At 54.5% G+C, this 19,134-nt stretch overlaps 4 protein-coding genes across 6 annotated transcripts; 1 reads left to right on the forward strand and 3 right to left on the reverse strand.

Annotated features, from left to right (window-relative positions):
- Nucleotides 1–471: 471 nt before the first annotated feature.
- ARPC5L (actin related protein 2/3 complex subunit 5 like) lies at nt 472–4,834 on the reverse strand. 2 transcript variants are annotated; one of them, XM_050908060.1, is made up of 4 exons: nt 4,695–4,834; nt 4,163–4,235; nt 3,623–3,799; nt 472–1,036 (listed from the first exon to the last, which is right to left on the reverse strand). In XM_050908060.1, exons 1-4 carry the CDS (start codon nt 4,832–4,834, stop codon nt 974–976), a joined length of 453 nt encoding a protein of 150 aa, XP_050764017.1. In that variant the 3' UTR covers nt 472–973. The 2 variants fall into 2 exon arrangements, with proteins under 2 accessions (XP_050764017.1, XP_050764016.1); XM_050908059.1 differs by having other exon boundaries at nt 4,163–4,248; nt 4,693–4,834.
- Nucleotides 4,835–5,566: 732 nt separating this feature from the next.
- PPP6C (protein phosphatase 6 catalytic subunit) lies at nt 5,567–9,364 on the reverse strand. 2 transcript variants are annotated; one of them, XM_050908057.1, is made up of 7 exons: nt 9,290–9,364; nt 9,087–9,182; nt 8,860–8,925; nt 8,225–8,366; nt 7,007–7,086; nt 6,651–6,860; nt 5,567–5,898 (listed from the first exon to the last, which is right to left on the reverse strand). In XM_050908057.1, exons 1-7 carry the CDS (start codon nt 9,362–9,364, stop codon nt 5,650–5,652), a joined length of 918 nt encoding a protein of 305 aa, XP_050764014.1. In that variant the 3' UTR covers nt 5,567–5,649. The 2 variants fall into 2 exon arrangements, with proteins under 2 accessions (XP_050764014.1, XP_050764015.1); XM_050908058.1 differs by lacking the exon at nt 8,860–8,925.
- Nucleotides 9,365–9,544: 180 nt separating this feature from the next.
- On the forward strand, nt 9,545–12,872 carry RABEPK (Rab9 effector protein with kelch motifs). Its single transcript, XM_050908056.1, has 7 exons — nt 9,545–9,603; nt 9,690–9,838; nt 9,927–10,079; nt 10,356–10,517; nt 11,096–11,245; nt 11,430–11,579; nt 11,824–12,872. The coding sequence occupies exons 1-7, from the start codon at nt 9,545–9,547 to the stop codon at nt 12,123–12,125; spliced, it is 1,125 nt and encodes a 374-aa protein (XP_050764013.1). The 3' UTR covers nt 12,126–12,872.
- A 625-nt stretch (nt 12,873–13,497) lies between these two features.
- On the reverse strand, nt 13,498–17,664 carry HSPA5 (heat shock protein family A (Hsp70) member 5). Its single transcript, XM_050908050.1, has 8 exons — nt 17,525–17,664; nt 17,010–17,241; nt 16,575–16,712; nt 16,187–16,299; nt 15,710–16,100; nt 15,155–15,392; nt 14,786–14,953; nt 13,498–14,382 (listed from the first exon to the last, which is right to left on the reverse strand). The coding sequence occupies exons 1-8, from the start codon at nt 17,638–17,640 to the stop codon at nt 13,823–13,825; spliced, it is 1,956 nt and encodes a 651-aa protein (XP_050764007.1). The 5' UTR covers nt 17,641–17,664; the 3' UTR covers nt 13,498–13,822.
- Between the last annotated feature and the right edge of the window lie 1,470 nt (nt 17,665–19,134).

Raw genomic sequence — 19,134 nt, forward strand, 5'->3', positions numbered from 1 at the left:
CTCTTTATAGTTCTGGTTCTGTCCACTGGGATGCTATAGCTATTTAAAATTGAGAGAATTTTAAAGCGTGAAACAAACCCCACCTTCTGCCCAGGGCAAGAATGGGTGTGCCAGGCCTTAATTACATGGCGCTCTTTCTCGTAGGGAGTTACGCCAGGAATGAGGCAGAGTGCTTCTGCCTCCCGGAACCTTCTCTCACCAGGGGCAGCTGCTGCTGCACTTGTAGCAGCTGATAAAAACAGCGACGGAACGGAGCGGGGCCTGCATCTTAGAAGCCTCGATTGGAACAGCTGAGCTTGGTCTCGCTCCCTACAGCCAGCATAGTGGGATGTGAGGACAAATTCTGCAAATAGTTGGAGTTAAGAGCATTCATGCAAAGGTGGACACGTAGCTTAGAATTGGGACATTGCTGGCCTGCTTTTGAATAAGCATCAGACTTACGATTTAGCGAAAAATAAATTGCTTAACTCATGTGATCCAAGAACTTTATTGATGCAGCAGGCACTTTACATTGAAACCAACCCCACAGTCCAACTAGTCCTTCGCCCATACGTACAGAACCATTCTAATAAACACTTCTCCCACCCGTAAGCTGTCGGGCTCTCACGTCTGCCAAGGACATAGCTACCTCTTAAATAAGCAGTACACACAGGATCTTGTATCACCACACTTGGATAAAGCAGCATGTGAAAATACCTGTTCACTTACAGTAACAGGAGGCAGGAGTGTGCCTTCCGTCTGCCTTTTAAAGAAGGGATCAGGAGAACGTCTTGGCTCCTGTATTTGATAGTCAGAATATGCAGGAATACCTTTACTCTTCCCCCACCTTTAAGGTTAAAAGCATTCCGAGAGGAGGTTTCCATAGTATTTCAGTAGATTGCAATCTCTAATAAAGACGGACCAGTGTCATCTCAGCTAATTCCTTCTTCTGAGTCCAAAACTGATCGTCGTCTTGGTTCAAGTTAATAGTCTTTTAAACAGTCTTTCTTGCTGTAAGAACTCTTACTATGGAACCTAGTCCACCTACTGCTAACGCCTGTGGGGATGGGAAAAGGAGAGAGGTTACACAGGGTCACTGCATCGCGCGAGCCAGCCACCGCGTCGCGCGCAAAAGGCATCTTAAAAGGACAAACGATTAAGTGTTTAACAACAGAAGAGCACGTGGCTCTTCTCCAAAAACTTACTTTTCACACACAGGCAGCTTGGGCTGTTCCCCCTTGTTCTACCCCCTTTTTGCTCTCAAATCTTTAGAACAGTTAATTGGGGAAAATCTATTTGTTTTCTCCAGCACACGCAGACGTTAACGACATTCTGCGTCATTTCATTTGGGTACTAAACTGTATCGTGCAGTCAGGTCTCCATGCTGAAACCGCGTTGCCCCCACCGGCCCGCGAGGCCGGGCAGCGGTGGTTCTCTCGCCACAACTGCTCCAGCACGCAGAGCACTCGCACGCACGGGTTCGCTCACGCGGCCCCCGACCACAAGGCAGCTCTTTACGCTGGCTGCTACCGCCAGAGCAGGAAATACGGTTCTCGGGTGGTTCCACCTCTCGGCGTCTCTGCGGGTGCCTCCTGCCCCGCCGACGCCTCCACCTTCCTGCGCTGACAAGCCCTACTCGCGCGCTGACTCCTCTCTGCAGCGCGCGCCCTGAACGAGTTAGGCCGACAGCTAAACGGCTGATGGGGGAGCTCAGACCTGAACTCAGATCCCTGCTTGTTCCGATCTTGGGAAGTTTGTGCCTCACTTCCCCGCTGCCAATGTAGATGAGAGTGATCTTTGAGTCAAATTATTGCAGTACATATATAGTAATATTCTCTAAGTGTACTCCGTGATGTAAGAACCAAGGGACTGAAGGGTAGACAAATACAATAATTTAGTAACCCATATACCACTAAATCTGAAGGGAAAATGGCATTCTCCAAAATCTAACCATCTTTTGGATCTAGAGAAGGATACCGATGTCGCATGTCATTGATGATGCAGAATGCCTCACCTCCCATATCCCTGAAGGGGAAAGGAGGAAGGGCTCAGTGCAGTTTCATTTGCATCCTTCAGTGTAAATAACATATCCTTCTAAAGTCTAGAAGATGATGGTCGTGATTATGAAAAAATAAATATTAAAGCTGACTGCTTAAAGCGAGGCGCGTTTACTTTGCAGACGTCATTCAAATACAGCCCCGTGGGTATTACAGTGTATGAAACGAGAACAATGATCAACAGCATGAGACGCCTCACCGTCGTTAGGAAACCGCTGAACGCAAAGCGTCCACTCGGCGCAGAACCTGCACGCGCTGCGTGCACGTAAACGTTCCCGAGTTACCCGACCTGATACACGCGGGGACGGCGGCCCTTTTCCAGCGGACAGACCGGTACTGCTGCTGAGCAGCCGACTCCTCTCTGAGCAAGCCACACGTCTTACCGGTAGCGCCAAAAAGCAGAACACAAGCAAGGTTTTAAACCCTGCCCAGCCTACTTCAGACCTGCCTTGTTCCTTTCAAAACAAAGAGGACGAGCTGCTTTACGTGTGCCTACATGCTCTGAGCGCTGTCACCTTTCCGGTCAGGGTGGTGTTGTGTAATGTTACACCCTGGGAGCACCCACCCGTGGTTACCTGAAAACAGTCTCCAGTGGAAAACAACAACGGGGGGGGGGAAAGAAAAAGAAAAAAAAAAAAAATCAAGCAGAACCATGTTCTGTGCTGCCCTGAGAAATGCCCTCCTCCTCCCCGTCAAGGTTCTGCAAAGCCGGTGACAGCTGCTGATAGCTGGAGTCCCTCCACCCAACTTCTGTCTTTACGTATCACAGGAAAAAACCTGTGCTTGGTGAAAACGACACCGGCACCAGCAGCAGGCTGCACGGCCGCAGTGCCGGTGGTACCGGGAGCCGCAGCATTCCTAGGGATCATTTTTCCTAGGAGAAGCACTGACAGCCAGCGCTGCAGCTAAAACCCCTGCAGCTGGGGAAGATTTCACTCGGATTCCTGCCCGGGGGCAGCGGCACCGAGCAGCTGCGGAGAGGGAACGTTCAGCAGTCGGCTGATGAACGCATCCTACCCGCCCTGTCTCGCAACGGGCGTTTCACAGGAACACGAGAGGACCGCTCCGGATCCCAGTGGAATCTTTCTGGAGATCTCAAGAGCCTCTCCTGGGCAAACCAAACAGGTTTGCTACATCCTGTTAGTAAGCTGGGACACGTAGGCTGCTAGCAGCGCTGGGCTGATGAAAACCACCAGGCCTGAGCCAGCCTGAGCTCCCCCTCGGCCGAACGCTCGGCTACAGCGGAACGCTGCCGGCTACGCCGTGCAGCCAGCCACATCTCCGCCCCCGGCTCTTCCTCCTCGGTGGGGCCGCTGCAGGCACGAGGCGCAGGCGGCGGCGCAATGCTTCCTCCAGCAGACGCTGCCCTGCCGCACGTCTCGCCTCTCCCCCTGGCTGGGCGTAAGGTTTGAAATGCAGGCAAAGGCTTAACGAGTCCGAGCTCAGAGAGACCAAAGATCAAAGGAAATGCCGGTGACGGTGCTCCTCGGGGAGCAGCCCCCCGCCATCACCTGCTTCTCGTGCAGGGGCTCTCGCGAAAGCCCAGACAAGGACCCTGCAGAGCCACGAGAGCACCAAACACCTACCTTTTCGTGCCATTGAAGTAATATTGCACTGCTATTTTCTGTTGGCTTTTCGAATCCTTTATAAATGTACTTCATTAACAAGTCAACGCCATTTCTGTCTAAGGAATTCACTGCTTGTTCTATTTCACTGCTTTTAAAAGACGTGAGGACTTTAAGCATGGTTCCCTGGGCCTGCTCCTGCGAAGACAAGGGAAGGAAAATAACGTGAGAACCAGCAAAGTTGGAAACGATGCCAAGAGCTGTGTTGTTTGACAAAGCATGCTCAGAGAACCGGCGGCTACGCTAAAGGCTGGCTTATTTCTGTAACCAAGCAGGTGAGCGTTCTTCACTTCAGGTTTCAGGGGTGAGAAGAAGGAAGGGGTGAACGCAAGGGGATCGCCCACGCAGGAAAGACGGCCCGTTGCCGCGTCGCTCGTTACCAGCGCCGGGCTGCTCATCGGATCGCTGGGCTAACGCCGCGTCCCTCCGCAGCTCCCCGCCGCCCCGCGGCCGAGCCCGCAGCCCTGCCCGCGCCCCCGGCAGCGCCCCAGCCCCGCTTACCTTCATCGCCTGGTTCTTCGTGTTACCAGGAGAGCTCCTTATGGCGGTGTGGAAAGCTCGCAGCGCGTCCCCTGTGCGGCGCAGGAGTCAAGGACTCAAACGCTCCGGCGGCAGCCCCGGTACCGCTGGCAGCTCCGCGTAATGACTCCGGGTACCGTAAAAAGGTGACGAGTTACGCGTTCATGACAACACCGCCGCTTTCAGGGCCGTGTACCAGCCCGGCGCGGAAGAGAAGAGCGAAGCGCTTGGCGGGCCGCTTCTCCTGCCCTCGCCGCCCGGGGCGACTGACGCCGGGATCTGGCTACGAACGCTCGGTCACGGGCGAGGGCGGACACGGCGGCGCCTCCGCGCACCTCACCGGGGCGAGGGCTGCGCGGCCCGGGGCTTCGCTCGGGGAGGCGCCAGGGTCCAGCTCGCCGCCGCTGCCGCCGCCGGGCGGGCCGTGCCCGGGTGAGGGTGAGGCGGCGGCGGCGGCGGCGGCGGCGGGGCCCGCCCGCTCCCCCCCCGGTCCCCCCCCACTCCCAAAGGATATTGCCTCAGCAGCGCCTCCACCTCGGGGCCGGCGTCGGGCTCGGCCGCCGCCGCCTCCTCGGGCTCCTCCACGAAGCGGTTCTCGTCGTACTGGTCGATGTCGAGGCGGCGGAAGCGGGAGGAGAGCGTGCTCCGCGCCATGCCGCCGGCCCCGGGCACCGACCCGACCCGGAACCGGAAACACGGTCCCGCCGGAACCGGAAGCCGCCGAGCGGGCCCCGCCCCCGCGGTGAGCGGAAGCGGCGGGAGGGGAGAGGCGGCGCAGGGCTTTTGTGGGCGTTAGGCCGCCCCGAGGCGGGGCTGGCGTAAGGCACGGCTTTATTAAAAAGACAAGGTATCTGAAAAAAATCAGAACAATTATTTTAATGTACAAATCCAGTCGCTGTAGCAGGTTTGTGTACTTGTAACTGGGGCCCTACGGAAACAAAACCAAAAGGGGGGGGGGGGGGGGGGAACAACACCAACAGCCCTTCCGACCGCTTTAATTTTATCCACTTAAAACAAGCTATGACAGAACGACTCGGTTCTACGCCGCGGACGTGTACACAACACAAGGCAGTCACAGTCCCATCGCGCACGCTAGGCAGGAACTTTGCTGCTGAAATCTCTTAAAACTTACCAAACAAAAAGCTGAGTAACACACTGGGACCGAGCTGCTTCCCGGGTATCGTGATTGTTACAAGGAAAACGTTTCATCTCAACCCAGAAATGTGTAAGAACTACATGCAGTAGTATAAATTTCAAGGACGTATTACAAATACTCTGAAATTAATCTGGGGGGGGGGGGGGGGGGGGGGGAAAGAAACTTGCTACAGACACCATAATACACAATAAATTTAGATAATTTAAAAATAAAAAAGGCAAGAGGCAGCATTTCAGCAGCAAAGTGCTTAATAAAAAGTATATTGTAAAGGGACAGTACAAGGGAAGAGGGAGACAGCAGGCGGGGAAGGGTCTCAGAGGAAATACGGTGTGGTTGTTCGAGGAGGAATTACACGTTCTGAATCTGGAACTGCGCGGAATAACTTTGGTTCTCTGGTATTTACATCTTTAAAGACCATGATTGACGCAATATTTCCACAGCGGTAGCAGTAATTTGGAGCGGACCATACCGTTACCAATTTCTCATCAAACATGAATTTATAGCCTTCATGAACGAGCTGGTGCGCTCTGCAGATGAGTTTTAAGTTGTTGATGTGAACAAACTGCAAAGGAAAAAAGGAAGGTCAGTTTTCTCCGAGCAGCTGCAGGCCACGGCCCGCACAACAGCCCTCTCCCAGCCACAGCCCTGGCAGGCGCACGCCGTGGAGGGGCCGAAGAGCCACTTCTCCACCCGCGGCACTGAAAAAAACCCAGCGCTCGGGTTTGGAGACCTGAGCAGTGAGAAACACGTATGAAATACGGGTGACGGCTGCGACGCCCAAGCCTGCGCCGTCCGCAAGGCTCCATCCTTCCTGACCGTGCTGCGGAAAGGCCACAGCGACAACGCAGGGCGCGAGCGCGGCGTTCGTAACGCAGCGAGTTCAGAAGCCTGGGAAGGTCAGCGTGTGTTAGCCCTGCGAGGTCTGCTCGCTGTTTTCCAAAGTAACAAAAATTAAGTCAAGAATTGTTAAGAAAAATGGTATTTTTTTTTCTCCTAAATCCTTAGAAAAGTATTCTGCACAAACCCTAGTGATACTAGTTGGTCTCACTGCACTATACTTTTTAAAAGCAAGATGGGTATTACCACATCTGGCAGTTGTGTTTATGCTTTTAAGTTCACATGGCTCATTTTTTCAAGTTGGCTCGAGCGAACCTTCTCCACCACAACTTACTCGCGGCAGTCTTACAAGGAAAGTTCGTCATCTTGCAGCGCCCTCGATCCGTTCGTCGCTAGGGTAAATATCAAACTGATCTGAACACTTCAATTTATCTCATACCTGCAGTTACTTTATGTTGCGTACAACGGCATCGTTACCTCATTTGTCACCTTGGCACCGAAGAGCCAGCCTGCTCCTCGCGGACTGATCGCCCACGTGTCGACGTCTTCTGGATCAGACCAAACGAGGTCACAGAAGGCGCCTTTGTGAGGAATTTCTTGATTACGTTCAATGGTTCGAATTTGATCGAGCGTCTTGATGTCCGGCGAGAGGCCGCCATGCACACAGAGAATCTGCTCATCTATTAACTGGAGACAGACAGACACACGTGCGGAATACTCAGTATTTTAATCCAGCCCGGAACGCTCCCAGTGTGACCCTTAAAGGCCACCAATTCTAGCAGTCACAGTTAGACAATCTACTTGTATTTTTGTAACGTGGTGTTGACACTTACAGCTGCTATTGTGAGCATGTCGAAGACTTTGGTACAGTATCTCCAAGCATTAGCATTTCCGTATTTGGTTTGGCACTCATCTGTTAAACAGAGAATTTTTTTCTTCTTAGTGGATCAGAAGGCATTCGGACAATAAGGTCAGAGGCAAACACTTACAGCAGAACGTGCAAAGTCAGACGTGTAATAAGAACCCTGTCAGGAGCACTGGTAAGCACTGGAAGCGCTCGGTCCTGCCGCTGGGCAGGCCCACCCGCAGGCAGGGAGCGAGGCACGGGCTGGCCTCGCTCGCCGAGCAGCACGCCGGGCGGCGCAGAGAAAACGGGGTCTCACGCAGCGCGGCGGGCGATGCTCTCGCTGCTTCCCGCGGCGGGCCGGCTGGGAACTGCCCCAGTGCTTCAATTTTATACAAATTTTATACAGCAGAATTGAGGCAGAAAGCGCTAACCAACCAGGGCTAGTGGAAGATATTCTTACCACAAACAGGAGTTACCGAGGCTTTGTTTACAGCTACACGAGTGTGGCAATAAACCTGACGGGCAGGCATTTCTTAAGCGACCTGTGAACATCCGTACCTGCTCTTGTTGACACGTTATCCAAAAGAAAGTATGTTACAGACACTATTCTTTGCGGCAGGTGTTGGATACTTCCCAGGATTTCCTCAGGTTTTATCAAAGCCTCACACAACAACTAAGAAGTTTCCAAGCAATTTAATTCCCTCAGTTTTTCAGACAGTTTTTCTGCTGCTTATTTCTTGCCAGTGGCATTCTCCCAGATGCTTCACTGCTGACAATAAATGACTTCCACAGCAACCTCTGTGCGTGACACTGATTTTTAGTTATACTGAAACTTCAGGGGAATTACAGTAACATCATGACTTCGTGTAGAACCTTTCATTACAAGATACCAAAGCACATTCTGTATAAATATATGCTCTTTCTCTGTCTCTAAAATTGAATGTGGCACCAAAAAACAAACAGAAAACCCAGACGCTGGAGGAACAGAGTGGTGAGATCTGGACTGAAACACGTTCTACTTCACGAACACAATGATCATGTTAACAAATGAAAACATCCCAAGTTCTACCGAGCCCACTTCCCATCCAGTCCCAGGAAAGCCCCGGGTAGTGCTGCATTTAAAACAGGTTTCCCAAGGGAAAGATGCTGTACTCGTTTATTACACGTTCGCCCCCATTCAGAAACCGTTTGGATAAAGACTTACCGTAAAATCCATACACTTGTGTTATCTGCCTGCTTTCATGATTGCCTCGTAACAGCGTGATACGATCGGGCCACTTAGCTTTTAGCGCAAGAAGGTAAGTGAAAGTCTCAAGACTGTAATAACCTCTATCTACAAAGTCACCCTGCAAGTCAAACAAACATTCGTAAATGGAAAAACAGTCAAACAGAAAAACGCAAAGTGATACATCCACTCTAAATTTCTCGCGGTGCATAAAGAAACCTCACGCTGAAGGGAAGCCGGGATCCGCTTGGGTCTCCGAGGCCACGTTCTTTGGTCACTCGGAGCTGCAGCTTTGAGCCAGAGCCAAGAGCACTCACCCAGAGCCGCCCAGAGAGACAGCCCGACGGGCCCGCGGCACGCCGCTGGCTAGGGCCGGCTGCTGCGGCGCCCGCACGGCTCCGCCTGGCAGGCATCGCGCCTCTCCCCCCGCCTCGCCGTACGCCGCGTAACTCGCGCTTCATTCGACAAAACAAAACCCGTCGGCGGCAGCCGAACGGCAAAAGCCAACGCGGCGCTCACAGGCGAGGTCGGAAAAACGCAGTGAGCGTATCGGGGTTTAAACTCTAAATGCATGTTTTTTAAACGCCAGCCGGGAGGCATGGCCGCGCCCGTACCATGAAGATGTAGTTGGTGTCGGGGACCTGCCCGCCGGTCCTGAACAGCTCGCACAGGTCGTAGAACTGCGGAGAGAAGCAGACAGGTGAGGGCTGCGCCCACCGGCGGGCACCGGCACCGGCGCTGCACAGCACCGGGCGCTGGGCACGGCACCCCGGCGGGCACGGCCGGGCCGGCGGTCCAAGGGTGCCCGTGCGGCCTGGCGGCGGGGCCGCCCGCCCGTTACCTGCCCGTGGATGTCCCCGCAGACGGTGACGGGCGTGGAGACGGGCTGGACGTTAGACTCCTCCAGCAGCAGGTCGCACACATAGTCGCAGAGGCGCTGCGGGAGAAGAGCCGGTCGGTACCGGTACCGGTACCGGCACCCGCGCGGGCCGCCCCGGCCCCCCGCCCCGGCCCCGCCCGCCGGCCCGCCCGCCGCGGCCGCACCTTGAGGTCGTTCTCGGGCAGGTACTTGCAGAGCCGCGCGATCTCCACGTACTTGTCCAGGTCCAGCGGCGCCATCTTGAGACGGCGGCTCCGGGCCGGAAGCGGGGCCCGGCACTTCCGGGGAGCGGCGCGGGACGCCGACGCCAGCGGAAGCCGCCGGCACTTCCGGCGGGTGCGGGCCGGAAGGCGGCAGCCGCTTCCGCCCGGGGCCGCCCTCCGGTGAGCGCCGAGCGGCCCGGCCCGGCCCGGCCCGCCATGGGGCCGCGGGCGCTGCCGCTGCTGGAGCCGGGGCGCCGCCCGCAGCCGGCCAAGTGGTGAGTGGGGCGGGGGACACACACACACACACACACGCTGTCGGCCCGGCCCGGCGCGGCTGAGCGCTGCCCCTCGCTTCCCGCAGGTACCGGCTGTCACCGCGCGGTGACCGGCCCCGGGGGCGCGTGGGCCACGGCTGCCTCTTCCTGCCGGGCGGCGGGCCCGGCCGCGTCCTCCTCCTGGGCGGCGCCGACCCCGCCGGCGCCTTCGCGGACGCTCACTTCGTGGAGCTGGGTGAGGGCCGGGACCGGACGGGCGGGGAGACGGGAAGGGGAGGGGGGGCCGCCGAGCCGCCGCCGACCGCGCTCTCCGCTGCCCGCAGGCGCGCACCGCTGGGCCGCGGCCGGCTGGAGCGGGCTGCGGCCGCGCTACGAGCACGCTACCTTCCTGCCCGCCGCCGCCCCGCCGCGCCTCTGGGTCTTCGGCGGTGCCCACCCGGCGGGGAACCGGAGCTGCGTCCAGGTGCTGGACCTCGGTGAGTGCCCGAGGACCGGGGTAGCCAAAGGGCGGCTCGGTCACCCAGGGGTCCCTCCCCTCGAAGGTCGGGCTCCGCGCTCGCCCCGCCGTGCCCCAGGTGCGGGGCTCGGAGCCGGCTCCGAGGTAGGGAGCTGCGGGAGGCGTGGGCGTGCGGGACGGGCCAGCCGCAAAGCTGCTGCCAGGCTCCTTCATGGTGGCTGTTACTTGGGAGGGGGAGTGGAGCATGTTTTCTGTTATCGCGTTGATTACTTTGTTAATCAAATGTCTTAATTAGAAATAGGAACCTGGGAGAGTCCTGAAGTGAGCGGTGTGCAGCCACTGCCTAGGACATTTCACACCTCCTCAGCAGCTATAGGAGACTGTCTGTATGTGTTTGGAGGGGGAGATAAAGGAGCAGAACCGGTTAAAGACCAGCGGCTTCACGTGTTTGACACAGGTACCTCTGGATGCAGAAGGGCCGTTACGCCAAATGGTGGAATCCATCCTCTGTTGAACAGGAGGTTTGCATTTCAGATTCAAAGATGTGGAAACGTTGGGCCCCTGCTTTGGCTACGAGGTTAAATGGATGGGCGGGCGTTCCTCGCTGTTGGCGTGCACTTATCTTTATGTAGTCACTGGGAATTTGGGCCAAAACGGCAGTGTAAAGCTCTGGGATGAGAAATGCCGTGGGAGACGCGAGTGGTTTGTCACGTTTGCCCAACAGCTGATTCCTTTCCGCGGTGGCATCATGCTGTGCTGCTCGTGTCCTGTCGGAGTTGTCCCATTCATTCTTACGGCCCTGTGTGCACCAGAAAGGGTTAGCTTTCCCGTTTGAATTAGTCTTTCCTGCTACCGGGTGACCCGAACAGCACACAGAGCTCCATCGGAGAGCTTGCCTGCGCTTTATGCTAGGGCCTTAACTCCTCTCTGACCCCACTGGAAGCTCTTCCTTAGGAAGCCTCCGCAGGGCTCTGGGGTCACCAGTCTGTAGAGCTTCCAGTTTTCTCCCTCATGCACATGTACTCCCATTTTTAGCCACCTTGACCTGGTCCCAGCCAGACACTCACGGTGATCCCCCCTCTCCTCGGCATGGACACGTTGTGGTTGCAGTTGGGACCAAACTCTTCATCCATGGAGGTTTAGCTGGTGACGTTTTTTACAATGATCTGTTCTGCATTGATCTAGGTAAGTATGGATATAGGTAGCACAGAGCAATGGCTGTTATGTGATGTGTTTTGACTTTGGGGACCCTTTTTTCTAAAAAGAGCAGTTCTTAAGTGCTTAAAATATTACCGTATTTGTTTAAAACAACAAAACTTGTGGGTTTTTTATAACACATAACCATAGACATGTTCTTTTTCTCCAACAGATGACATGAGATGGGTTAAGATACCAGCCACCGGTGATGTCCCGGGAGGACGGGCATCCCACTCATCAGCTGTGTTTAAAGACCACTTGTACATTTTTGGTGGAATAGGTCCAGACGGAACACTAAATACTACGTACAAGTATCACACAGGTAGGGAGACGTCACCCAGCTGTGTAATGGTAAATGCCACTCAGTTGGAAAATGCATTACCCCCTCAGTTCCTGGGCTTCAGCCCCCGGGTAGTCAGTATCTTTGCACTGGAGTTACACCAGTACAAGACTAAACGCTCTATAATGTTGAAAACTAGTCTAATTAGTGATGTCACCGTCCCAGCATGCTTTTTAAGCCTGTGAAGCTACATTTCAAGATGTGAATGTTTATCTTTGCACTGCAGAGAAGCAGCAGTGGACACTCCTACAGTTTGATTCCCCTCTGCCCGCCGGGAGGCTGGACCACACCATGTGCGTTGTTCCCTGGCCGGCTGGTGGGAGCGGAGACACAGGAGCTGTCACCTGGGAGGACAGAGCTGGGAAAGAGTCGACTGTGTCGGCAGGTGACAACGCCGGCCCCCTCCAGAAGAGCCAAGAGGAGGAGGGGCACGCTGAAGACACAGTCGTGCATCTGCTCTTCGTATTTGGTGGGATGGACACACAGGGGGAAATATACAGGGACTGCTTTGTCAGTCTGATCGAATAGCAGAGCTGCCGTCCCGCACACCCCTGGCCTTTTCTACACAGTTTTTATAGTAGTCAGGTTAAGTTAATTCTAATTTCCAATAAAGAAAAAAAAATTACCCTCAAACGGATGGCGCTGTGCTAGCGCAGCCCTGAGGTACAGGCGCTTTCTCTATACGCGGTCCTGCTGACAGTCGGTACGGCATTCCCTGCGGGCAGCTGCCGCAGAAGGGCTTCAGCCGCTGTCACTTGACCACAGGTTGCTGGAACGTGAGAGAGCCCAAATAGTTCATGCTGCGTTTGGATGGCTTTCCAGTGGAAGAAACTCACACACTGTTGGCTACAGCAACACTTCTATCTGCAAGGCCACACTGTTACCCAGAAACAAAGCTTTTGGGGGATGATTGAATTTTAGCTTCCACTATTGTAAAAATGAGGGAATGAAAACCAGAAAAAAAAAAAATTGTCCCCCACACCAGGGAAAACGTGAAGTGCCAAGGGGTTTTAAGGAGGTGTGAGAGCAGGCACCACAAAAGCTCCTTCTGTACTCAGTTCAATTTCTTATCTAATCCCATGGATGGGATAAGGATCACAGTTAAATAAAAAGATTGAGTTCCAATTAGGCTTTTTTTTTTTAAAACCATTTATTACGTGCAGACTGGTTTTCAGTCTTCAGAAAACTGGTCCATTGTCTCATGCAAGACAAATAAAGCTCTTAAAATTATTTTTAATACTGCAGGAAATTCTATTTGTAGTTAAGCTAGTCTCCTCTTCCTCACACGCTTTGCATTTAAGCTTGCATCACTGATGCAGGCAGGTGGCTCAGCTGCAGCTCTGGTCGGTAACCTGCCTCTCCAGGCTCCAGTGAAGCTGCACAAGCAAGGAGAGACCAACCCCTTCAGCGATCATTCCGGTTGACTAACCCCCTTTCCTTATAAGGATCTATGACATCATAAACCTCACTACAGTTCTAAGTACACCAGCACTTCTCAGGAGTCCCCATTCAACCAAGGGCAAGAGCAGGAGCCGTTTGCAGCACCTGCTCCCCACAGCAGAGGGGCAGAACTGCCGGTCAGCACCAAAGGGGCCAAGGCCAAGTTCCCCCGGGGAGACCTCCCTGACACCGAGCAGCAGCCCCAGGGCAGAGGGAAACACACAAGCTGCAAAGACTTCAGCCTCAGCACTGTCACGGCCTCCGAGCCTCTCCACCTTCTCCTTCCCCGCTTTCTCCACACCAGGCATGCTCAGGGTGCTCTGCCGCAGGAGAAGCTGTAGGGCCATTTACACAGGTCCTTCAGATCCGTGGCTGATCTGAATCCTGTCCTTCAGGCATAATCCACATCCTGGTTAGAACTAGCTGCTGTAACCAGGGAAAACACAAAGCTAGAACAAAGTCCAGTGTAATTAACAAATTTATTGTGGTCACTTCAGGTAGAAAAGTTCTACACCAAATTCACATGACCGAGTTGTTAAATGGAACGCTTCCATTGCCAATGCTTCTAAACCCATTTCACATTTACACTCCCCCCCGCTACCCTTCCCTCCCCAGACACCAAGCAACTGCTAACGAAAAGCAGTATACAGCCACTTTGGGCTAGCATTTCCAGCTCCACTCACGAGTGAAGATTCAAAGGTACATTCCAAATTAAGAGTTCAATATTTTAAACAAGTGTTCCTGAGTCCAGTATATACACACACCACGCTCGGAGATGCCAGTATCTACAACTCATCCTTCTCCGCTGCTTCCTCTTCACCAGGGGGAGGGCCCGCACTTCCGTAGAGCTTGCTAACAATTGGCTGAACAACTTCCTCCAGCTCCTTCTTTTTTGCTTTGAAGTCTTCAATGTCTGCGTCCTGATGGCTTTCGAGCCACTCGATCTTTTCCTCTACCGCTTTCTCTATTGTTTCTTTGTCTTCAGATGACAGCTTGCCACCCAGCTTCTCTTTGTCCCCAATCTGATTCTTCAGAGAATAGGCGTAGCTTTCCAGCTCGTTCCGGGCATCAATGCGTTCTTTAAGCTTCTTGTCTTCCTCCGCAAACTTCTCAGCATCATTAACCATCCTCTCAATCTCTTCTGGCGTCAGCCGATTCTGATCGTTTGTAATCGTGATCTTGTTTTTGTTCCCGGTGCCCTTGTCCTCAGCCGTGACACGGAGGATTCCGTTCACGTCTATTTCAAAGGTAACTTCAATCTGGGGGACACCACGAGGGGCCGGAGGGATTCCAGTGAGATCGAACGTTCCCAGCAGATGATTATCCTTGGTGAGGGGACGCTCACCTGGAAGACACAATTAGGTATGGTTTCTTTCTTTCCTAGCCATGGCTTGTACTTTGTGAAACCACGAGCTACACACTTTTTAAAGGTAAGGTTTTAATTCCAACCTGGCATCTGTCTAGACACCTCCTGCAGTACCACCTCTTACTCTGAAGAGCTCTTCGGAATGCAACCGTGGAAAAAGGCGCATTTGAAAATAATTCTAGCAACGGCTTTTGATGCAGGTCAAAGCAGCCTGATCAGAGCAGCTTCAGAAAGCTAGCACTGTTACCAAGCTCTTCTCCATGAGGAGACGCCCATAACCATCTAGAAATATCTACAGCCTTTGTGGTAAGACAGCAGCAAGTGTTTAAGTCCTACAGACAGATTCCAGCTGTCAACGTGGTCCACCACAGATGTCCCTTACCTTCATAGACCTTGATTGTCACAGTTGGCTGATTGTCAGAAGCCGTGGAGAAGATCTGAGACTTCTTTGTGGGAACAACAGTGTTCCTTGGGATCAGCTTAGTCATCACACCGCCGACGGTCTCGATGCCAAGTGTCAGAGGACAGACATCAAGCAACACCAAGTCACCTGTAACAGATCAAGGGTAAGACTGACATGACTGCAACCTGAAAGAAACACAACATCTCATCACTGCAAACGGGATCCTGAGCTCTCAGAGGCACAAGACTTCGTAAGGACCAAGAAAGAAGTTCTACAACATTTGTCAGTAACAGATATCCCCTCTTCAGAGTCAACACTCTCTTGAAGTGACAGCGAAGGTGTCCTTACCTGTGTCTTGGTCCCCAGAGAGAACGCCAGCCTGGACAGCCGCACCATAGGCTACAGCCTCATCTGGATTAATGCCACGAGAAGGCTCTTTCCCATTGAAGAACTCTTTAACTAGTTGCTGTATTTTGGGGATGCGAGTAGAGCCACCAACAAGAACAATCTCATCAATGTCAGACTTCTTTAGGTCAGAATCTTCCAGAACTTTCTGAACAGGCTTCATAGTGGAACGGAACAGGTCCTAGGAAGACAAAAAAGCCCAGGACAGTCAGACTGTATTCCCACATGCCTAGCCTCCAAATTACACAGCCTTAGGGTACAAAGGGAGCCGCTCTAGAGAAAGAACATCAACTGGCTTATGACCAGCCTTGATGAGACCTCAGCTGTCATTAACATACACAGAGCCCCAGATACCTGGCAAGGAGCAGCTGCCTGCTTTTTAGTGTGAGCAGAAAGTTATTTACACCCTAGAGTGCAGTGTCACAGCATGGAATACTGCACATTCACAAGTCTCCAATCTAGAGCTGAGGCAATGTAACTTTACCTTTCTAAACTTACCATGTTCAGCTCCTCAAACTTGGCTCGAGTCAGTGTCTCCGAGAAATCCTCTCCTTCAAAGAAGGATTCTATTTCAATTCTAGCCTGGTGCTGAGATGACAAGGCTCGCTTTGCTTTCTCCACTTCCCGTCTTAACTTCTGTACAGCTCTGTTATCCTTCCTGACATCTTTTCCAGTTTTCTTCTTATAGAGTTTGATGAAGTGTTCCATAACACGCTGGTCAAAGTCCTCTCCGCCCAGGTGAGTGTCACCATTAGTAGCCACAACTTCAAAGACTCCGTTGTCAATTGTGAGGAGGGAGACATCAAAAGTTCCACCACCCAAGTCGAACACGAGGATATTCTTCTCACCCTCTCTCTTGTCCAAGCCATAAGCAATGGCAGCAGCCGTTCTGTACGGGGAACAGCCCATTCAGGAAACTGGGACCACCACCACCCCCCCACCTCCCCAGCAGGCAGGGTAAGTAAGGCTACTCACGGCTCATTGATGATTCGCATCACATTCAACCCAGCAATAGTACCAGCATCTTTTGTAGCCTGACGCTGAGCATCATTGAAGTAGGCTGGCACAGTAACAACCGCATGGGTAACCTGAATAAAGAATAAGAGGCAATTTTGTTAAAGAAATGAAAAAAGCATGTAGCTTGTAAAGAGCCATAGCAATGCTGATAACAAGTACCCCATTGTTCTTTAAAGAGAAGTAAAAGCCCACCACCAGCTGAGCCCATTCAACTGGGCTGCCTCAGGGGCCAGCAGCATCGAACAGAGTTTAAGATTGCAAGGTTAGTCCACAGATTCAGCCCACCCATCTTTAGTTTTGTAAAGCTGCTGCTTTAAGTTCTTATTAGTAGCACTCATGAACTTACTTTCTTCCCCAAGTAAGCCTCTGCAGTTTCCTTCATCTTTGTCAGGACCATAGCAGAAATTTCTTCAGGGGCAAATGTTTTTGTCTGTCCACCTCCAACATCGACTTGAATATGGGGCTTGGCTTTCTTTTCAACAACCTGAGAAGAAGAGCAGATACTGACCTATTCAACAATTCGCAGAATTATTCCCACTTGTCCAAGCGTTTCTTTCTCTCCAAAGATTAAGCAAAGCCGCTATAACAGACATAACTTGAATGCTAGCTAACATAAGGAACTGTCGTCTATACACCATCGCCACATCACTGCACCCTCACCCTCTCTGGAGGGCTGGGGAACTGCAGGGCCGCTCACAAGGGCACCATGATTCAGGAGCCTCTTCTGAGCAGACATGGAGATCCCCCTCCCACCATCCCCCCCTCCGCCTTCGGGGCCCACCTTGAACGGCAGGTACTTGATGTCCTGCTGCACAGAAGGGTCGTTCCAAGTGCGGCCGATGAGCCGCTTGGCATCGAACACCGTGTTCTCGGGGTTGGACGTAAGCTGGTTCTTGGCGGCGTCCCCGATCAAGCGCTCCCCCTCGGGCGTGAACGCCACGTAGGACGGCGTGATGCGGTTCCCCTGGTCGTTGGCGATGATTTCCACGCGGCCATTCTTGAAGACGCCCACGCTGCAGGGTAGCGGAACCGTCAGGCAGTGCTGGGGCCTGCACCTTCCCCTTCCGCTCCTCCCTTCCCCCCCTCCCCGGGCCCCACAGCCCGCTTCTCCCCGCATCCCAAGGCGCACGACTCCCCGTGGGCCCGCAGGCCCGGCCGCTCCCCCACCCAAGGGGCCCCGGGACTCCCCATGGGCCCGCAGGCCCGGCCGCCGCCCGTCGTGCCCCCCCCCCCCCCCCCCCCCGCGGGGCTCAGCCGCCTCGCCTCCCCCACCCCGGGGACCCGTTCCCCACGCACCAAGAGTAGGTGGTGCCGAGGTCGATGCCCACCACCGTGCCCACGTCCTCCTTCTTCTCCTCGTCCTCCGCCCGCGCGGCGCCCAGCAGCAGCAGCGCTAACAGGAGGTGCCTCATGCCGACCGCTCGCCCGCGCCCACCCTGCCAACAAGCCGCCGGTCACAAAATGGAGGCGCGATGTGCGCGGCCTGCAGCAGCGCCGCCCGCCCGTCCCCCCCAGCCCGGCCGGGCCGCCGCAGGCCCCGCCGCCGGCCCGCACCGCCGCCCTTACCGTCACCTCAGGAACCGCCGCACCCCCGACTGCCGCTGAACGCCCAGGCCGCGCCGCCCGCCCTTATATACCTTCCGCTACTCCTTCGTGGAGGCTCGCTATTGGCTGCGGGGCCTTCGCTGGAGCTTCCCCATTGGTTGGCTGCTACTAAGCTGGCCTTCCTTGATTGGCGAGAATCAGGCGGTCCCTCGGACATGCCTGGCGCGCCCCCCTCCCGCCACCCCATTGGTTCACCCCGCCGGCGTCGCGGACCTATCAACAGAGAAGCGTGAGCCAAGCGGAGGGAGCCCATTGGCTGGGAACGGCCGTCATGGCGGGGCCAGGGCAGGGGACGGGGGACGGGGACGTTCTGGAAGTTTCCATGGTTACCGACCCCCGGGTGGGCCGCAGCCCGCCGTGGCGGGGGGTCGGCCGTGGCGGCACCGCGCACCCGCGACGCCTCCCGCCCCGGGGCGCCTGCAGTGGTCCCGGCAGCGCCCCCGGCCCTGGCGTCGCCCCCGGGGCCGCCGGGACACCGTGAGGGAGGTACGGTGAGGCAGGGGCCCTGCGACGGCCCCGGTGCCGCGGCCTGGCCCTGGCTAGGTGGGCACATCCCTCTGCAGCCGAGTAGGGCCTGGCCCAGCGGGGCCTCCTGAGCCCGCGGACAGACACCCGTTAGCCCCCGTCCCTGAGCAGCCGCGGAAGCGCTGGAGGCAAGGTGACAATGTGGGCGGCCAGCCCTGAGGAGACGTGGGTTTCTCCACACGTGCCTCGGGGTGCGGACCCCCAGCCGGGGGCAAGGCGCACCCTGCTTCACAGCGGCCCCAACCAGAGGGCCAGCAGGTCTCTCAAGGAAGGCGCTTGCCGCCTTCTGAACCGTGATGTCTCGACACTGAGTCACCACGTCCTCACTCAGACGTAACTCGTTACACAGCGTTACATCAGCCCCTTGGCTTCTTGGGATGGGAAACTCCATAGGAAGGTGAAGGCACAGTCCTGAGGAGCGTAGATCCACCCAGACCACCCCTGCATTATGTAGGTAACAGGCCTGGCTGCATCTCTGCCATCCGTCGGCTTACACGTCTGCGAATCACGCATATGTATGTTATCTACCTGCTTATATTTAAACTCACACTTTAAAGCAAAAATTATAACTACAAAACTCCAAATTAAAAATGAAAGTTTTGAATGGTTGAAGAGTAACAGAAGATGAGAAATTAAAAGTTGTCCATTCACCTTTGGATAAGATCAGATCTGAAATCTAACAAAAATAATTTCAGGTAATTGTAGTGTAAAAAAAGCGGTTACAAATAGAGAGAGACACCGCTGCGTTCAGGCAGCATTCTGCGACTGTAAATCAC

This window comes from Gymnogyps californianus, chromosome 18 (genome assembly GCF_018139145.2).
Source record: "Gymnogyps californianus isolate 813 chromosome 18, ASM1813914v2, whole genome shotgun sequence".
Classification (NCBI taxonomy): domain Eukaryota; kingdom Metazoa; phylum Chordata; class Aves; order Accipitriformes; family Cathartidae; genus Gymnogyps; species Gymnogyps californianus.

Coding starts and splice junctions, on each gene's coding strand:
- ARPC5L (XM_050908059.1), bottom strand. CDS start 4,834: ATGGCGCGGAGCACGCTCTCCTCCCGCTTCCGCCGCCTCGACATCGAC. Junction 3,800..4,162: donor CGAAGAACCAGGCGATGAAG/GTAAGCGGGGCT, acceptor TTGTCTTCGCAG/GAGCAGGCCCAGGGAACCAT. Junction 1,037..3,622: donor TACTTCAATGGCACGAAAAG/GTAGGTGTTTGG, acceptor CCATCCCCACAG/GCGTTAGCAGTAGGTGGACT.
- RABEPK (XM_050908056.1), top strand. CDS start 9,545: ATGGGGCCGCGGGCGCTGCCGCTGCTGGAGCCGGGGCGCCGCCCGCAG. Junction 9,604..9,689: donor CGCCCGCAGCCGGCCAAGTG/GTGAGTGGGGCG, acceptor CGCTTCCCGCAG/GTACCGGCTGTCACCGCGCG. Junction 9,839..9,926: donor CGCTCACTTCGTGGAGCTGG/GTGAGGGCCGGG, acceptor CGCTGCCCGCAG/GCGCGCACCGCTGGGCCGCG.
- PPP6C (XM_050908057.1), bottom strand. CDS start 9,364: ATGGCGCCGCTGGACCTGGACAAGTACGTGGAGATCGCGCGGCTCTGC. Junction 8,926..9,086: donor GCGGGGACATCCACGGGCAG/GTAACGGGCGGG, acceptor TTCTCTCCGCAG/TTCTACGACCTGTGCGAGCT. Junction 8,367..8,859: donor ACACCAACTACATCTTCATG/GTACGGGCGCGG, acceptor TTTGACTTGCAG/GGTGACTTTGTAGATAGAGG.
- HSPA5 (XM_050908050.1), bottom strand. CDS start 17,640: ATGAGGCACCTCCTGTTAGCGCTGCTGCTGCTGGGCGCCGCGCGGGCG. Junction 16,101..16,186: donor ATGCGAATCATCAATGAGCC/GTGAGTAGCCTT, acceptor TTCCCCGTACAG/AACGGCTGCTGCCATTGCTT. Junction 14,954..15,154: donor CTCTGGGGACCAAGACACAG/GTAAGGACACCT, acceptor GATCTGTTACAG/GTGACTTGGTGTTGCTTGAT.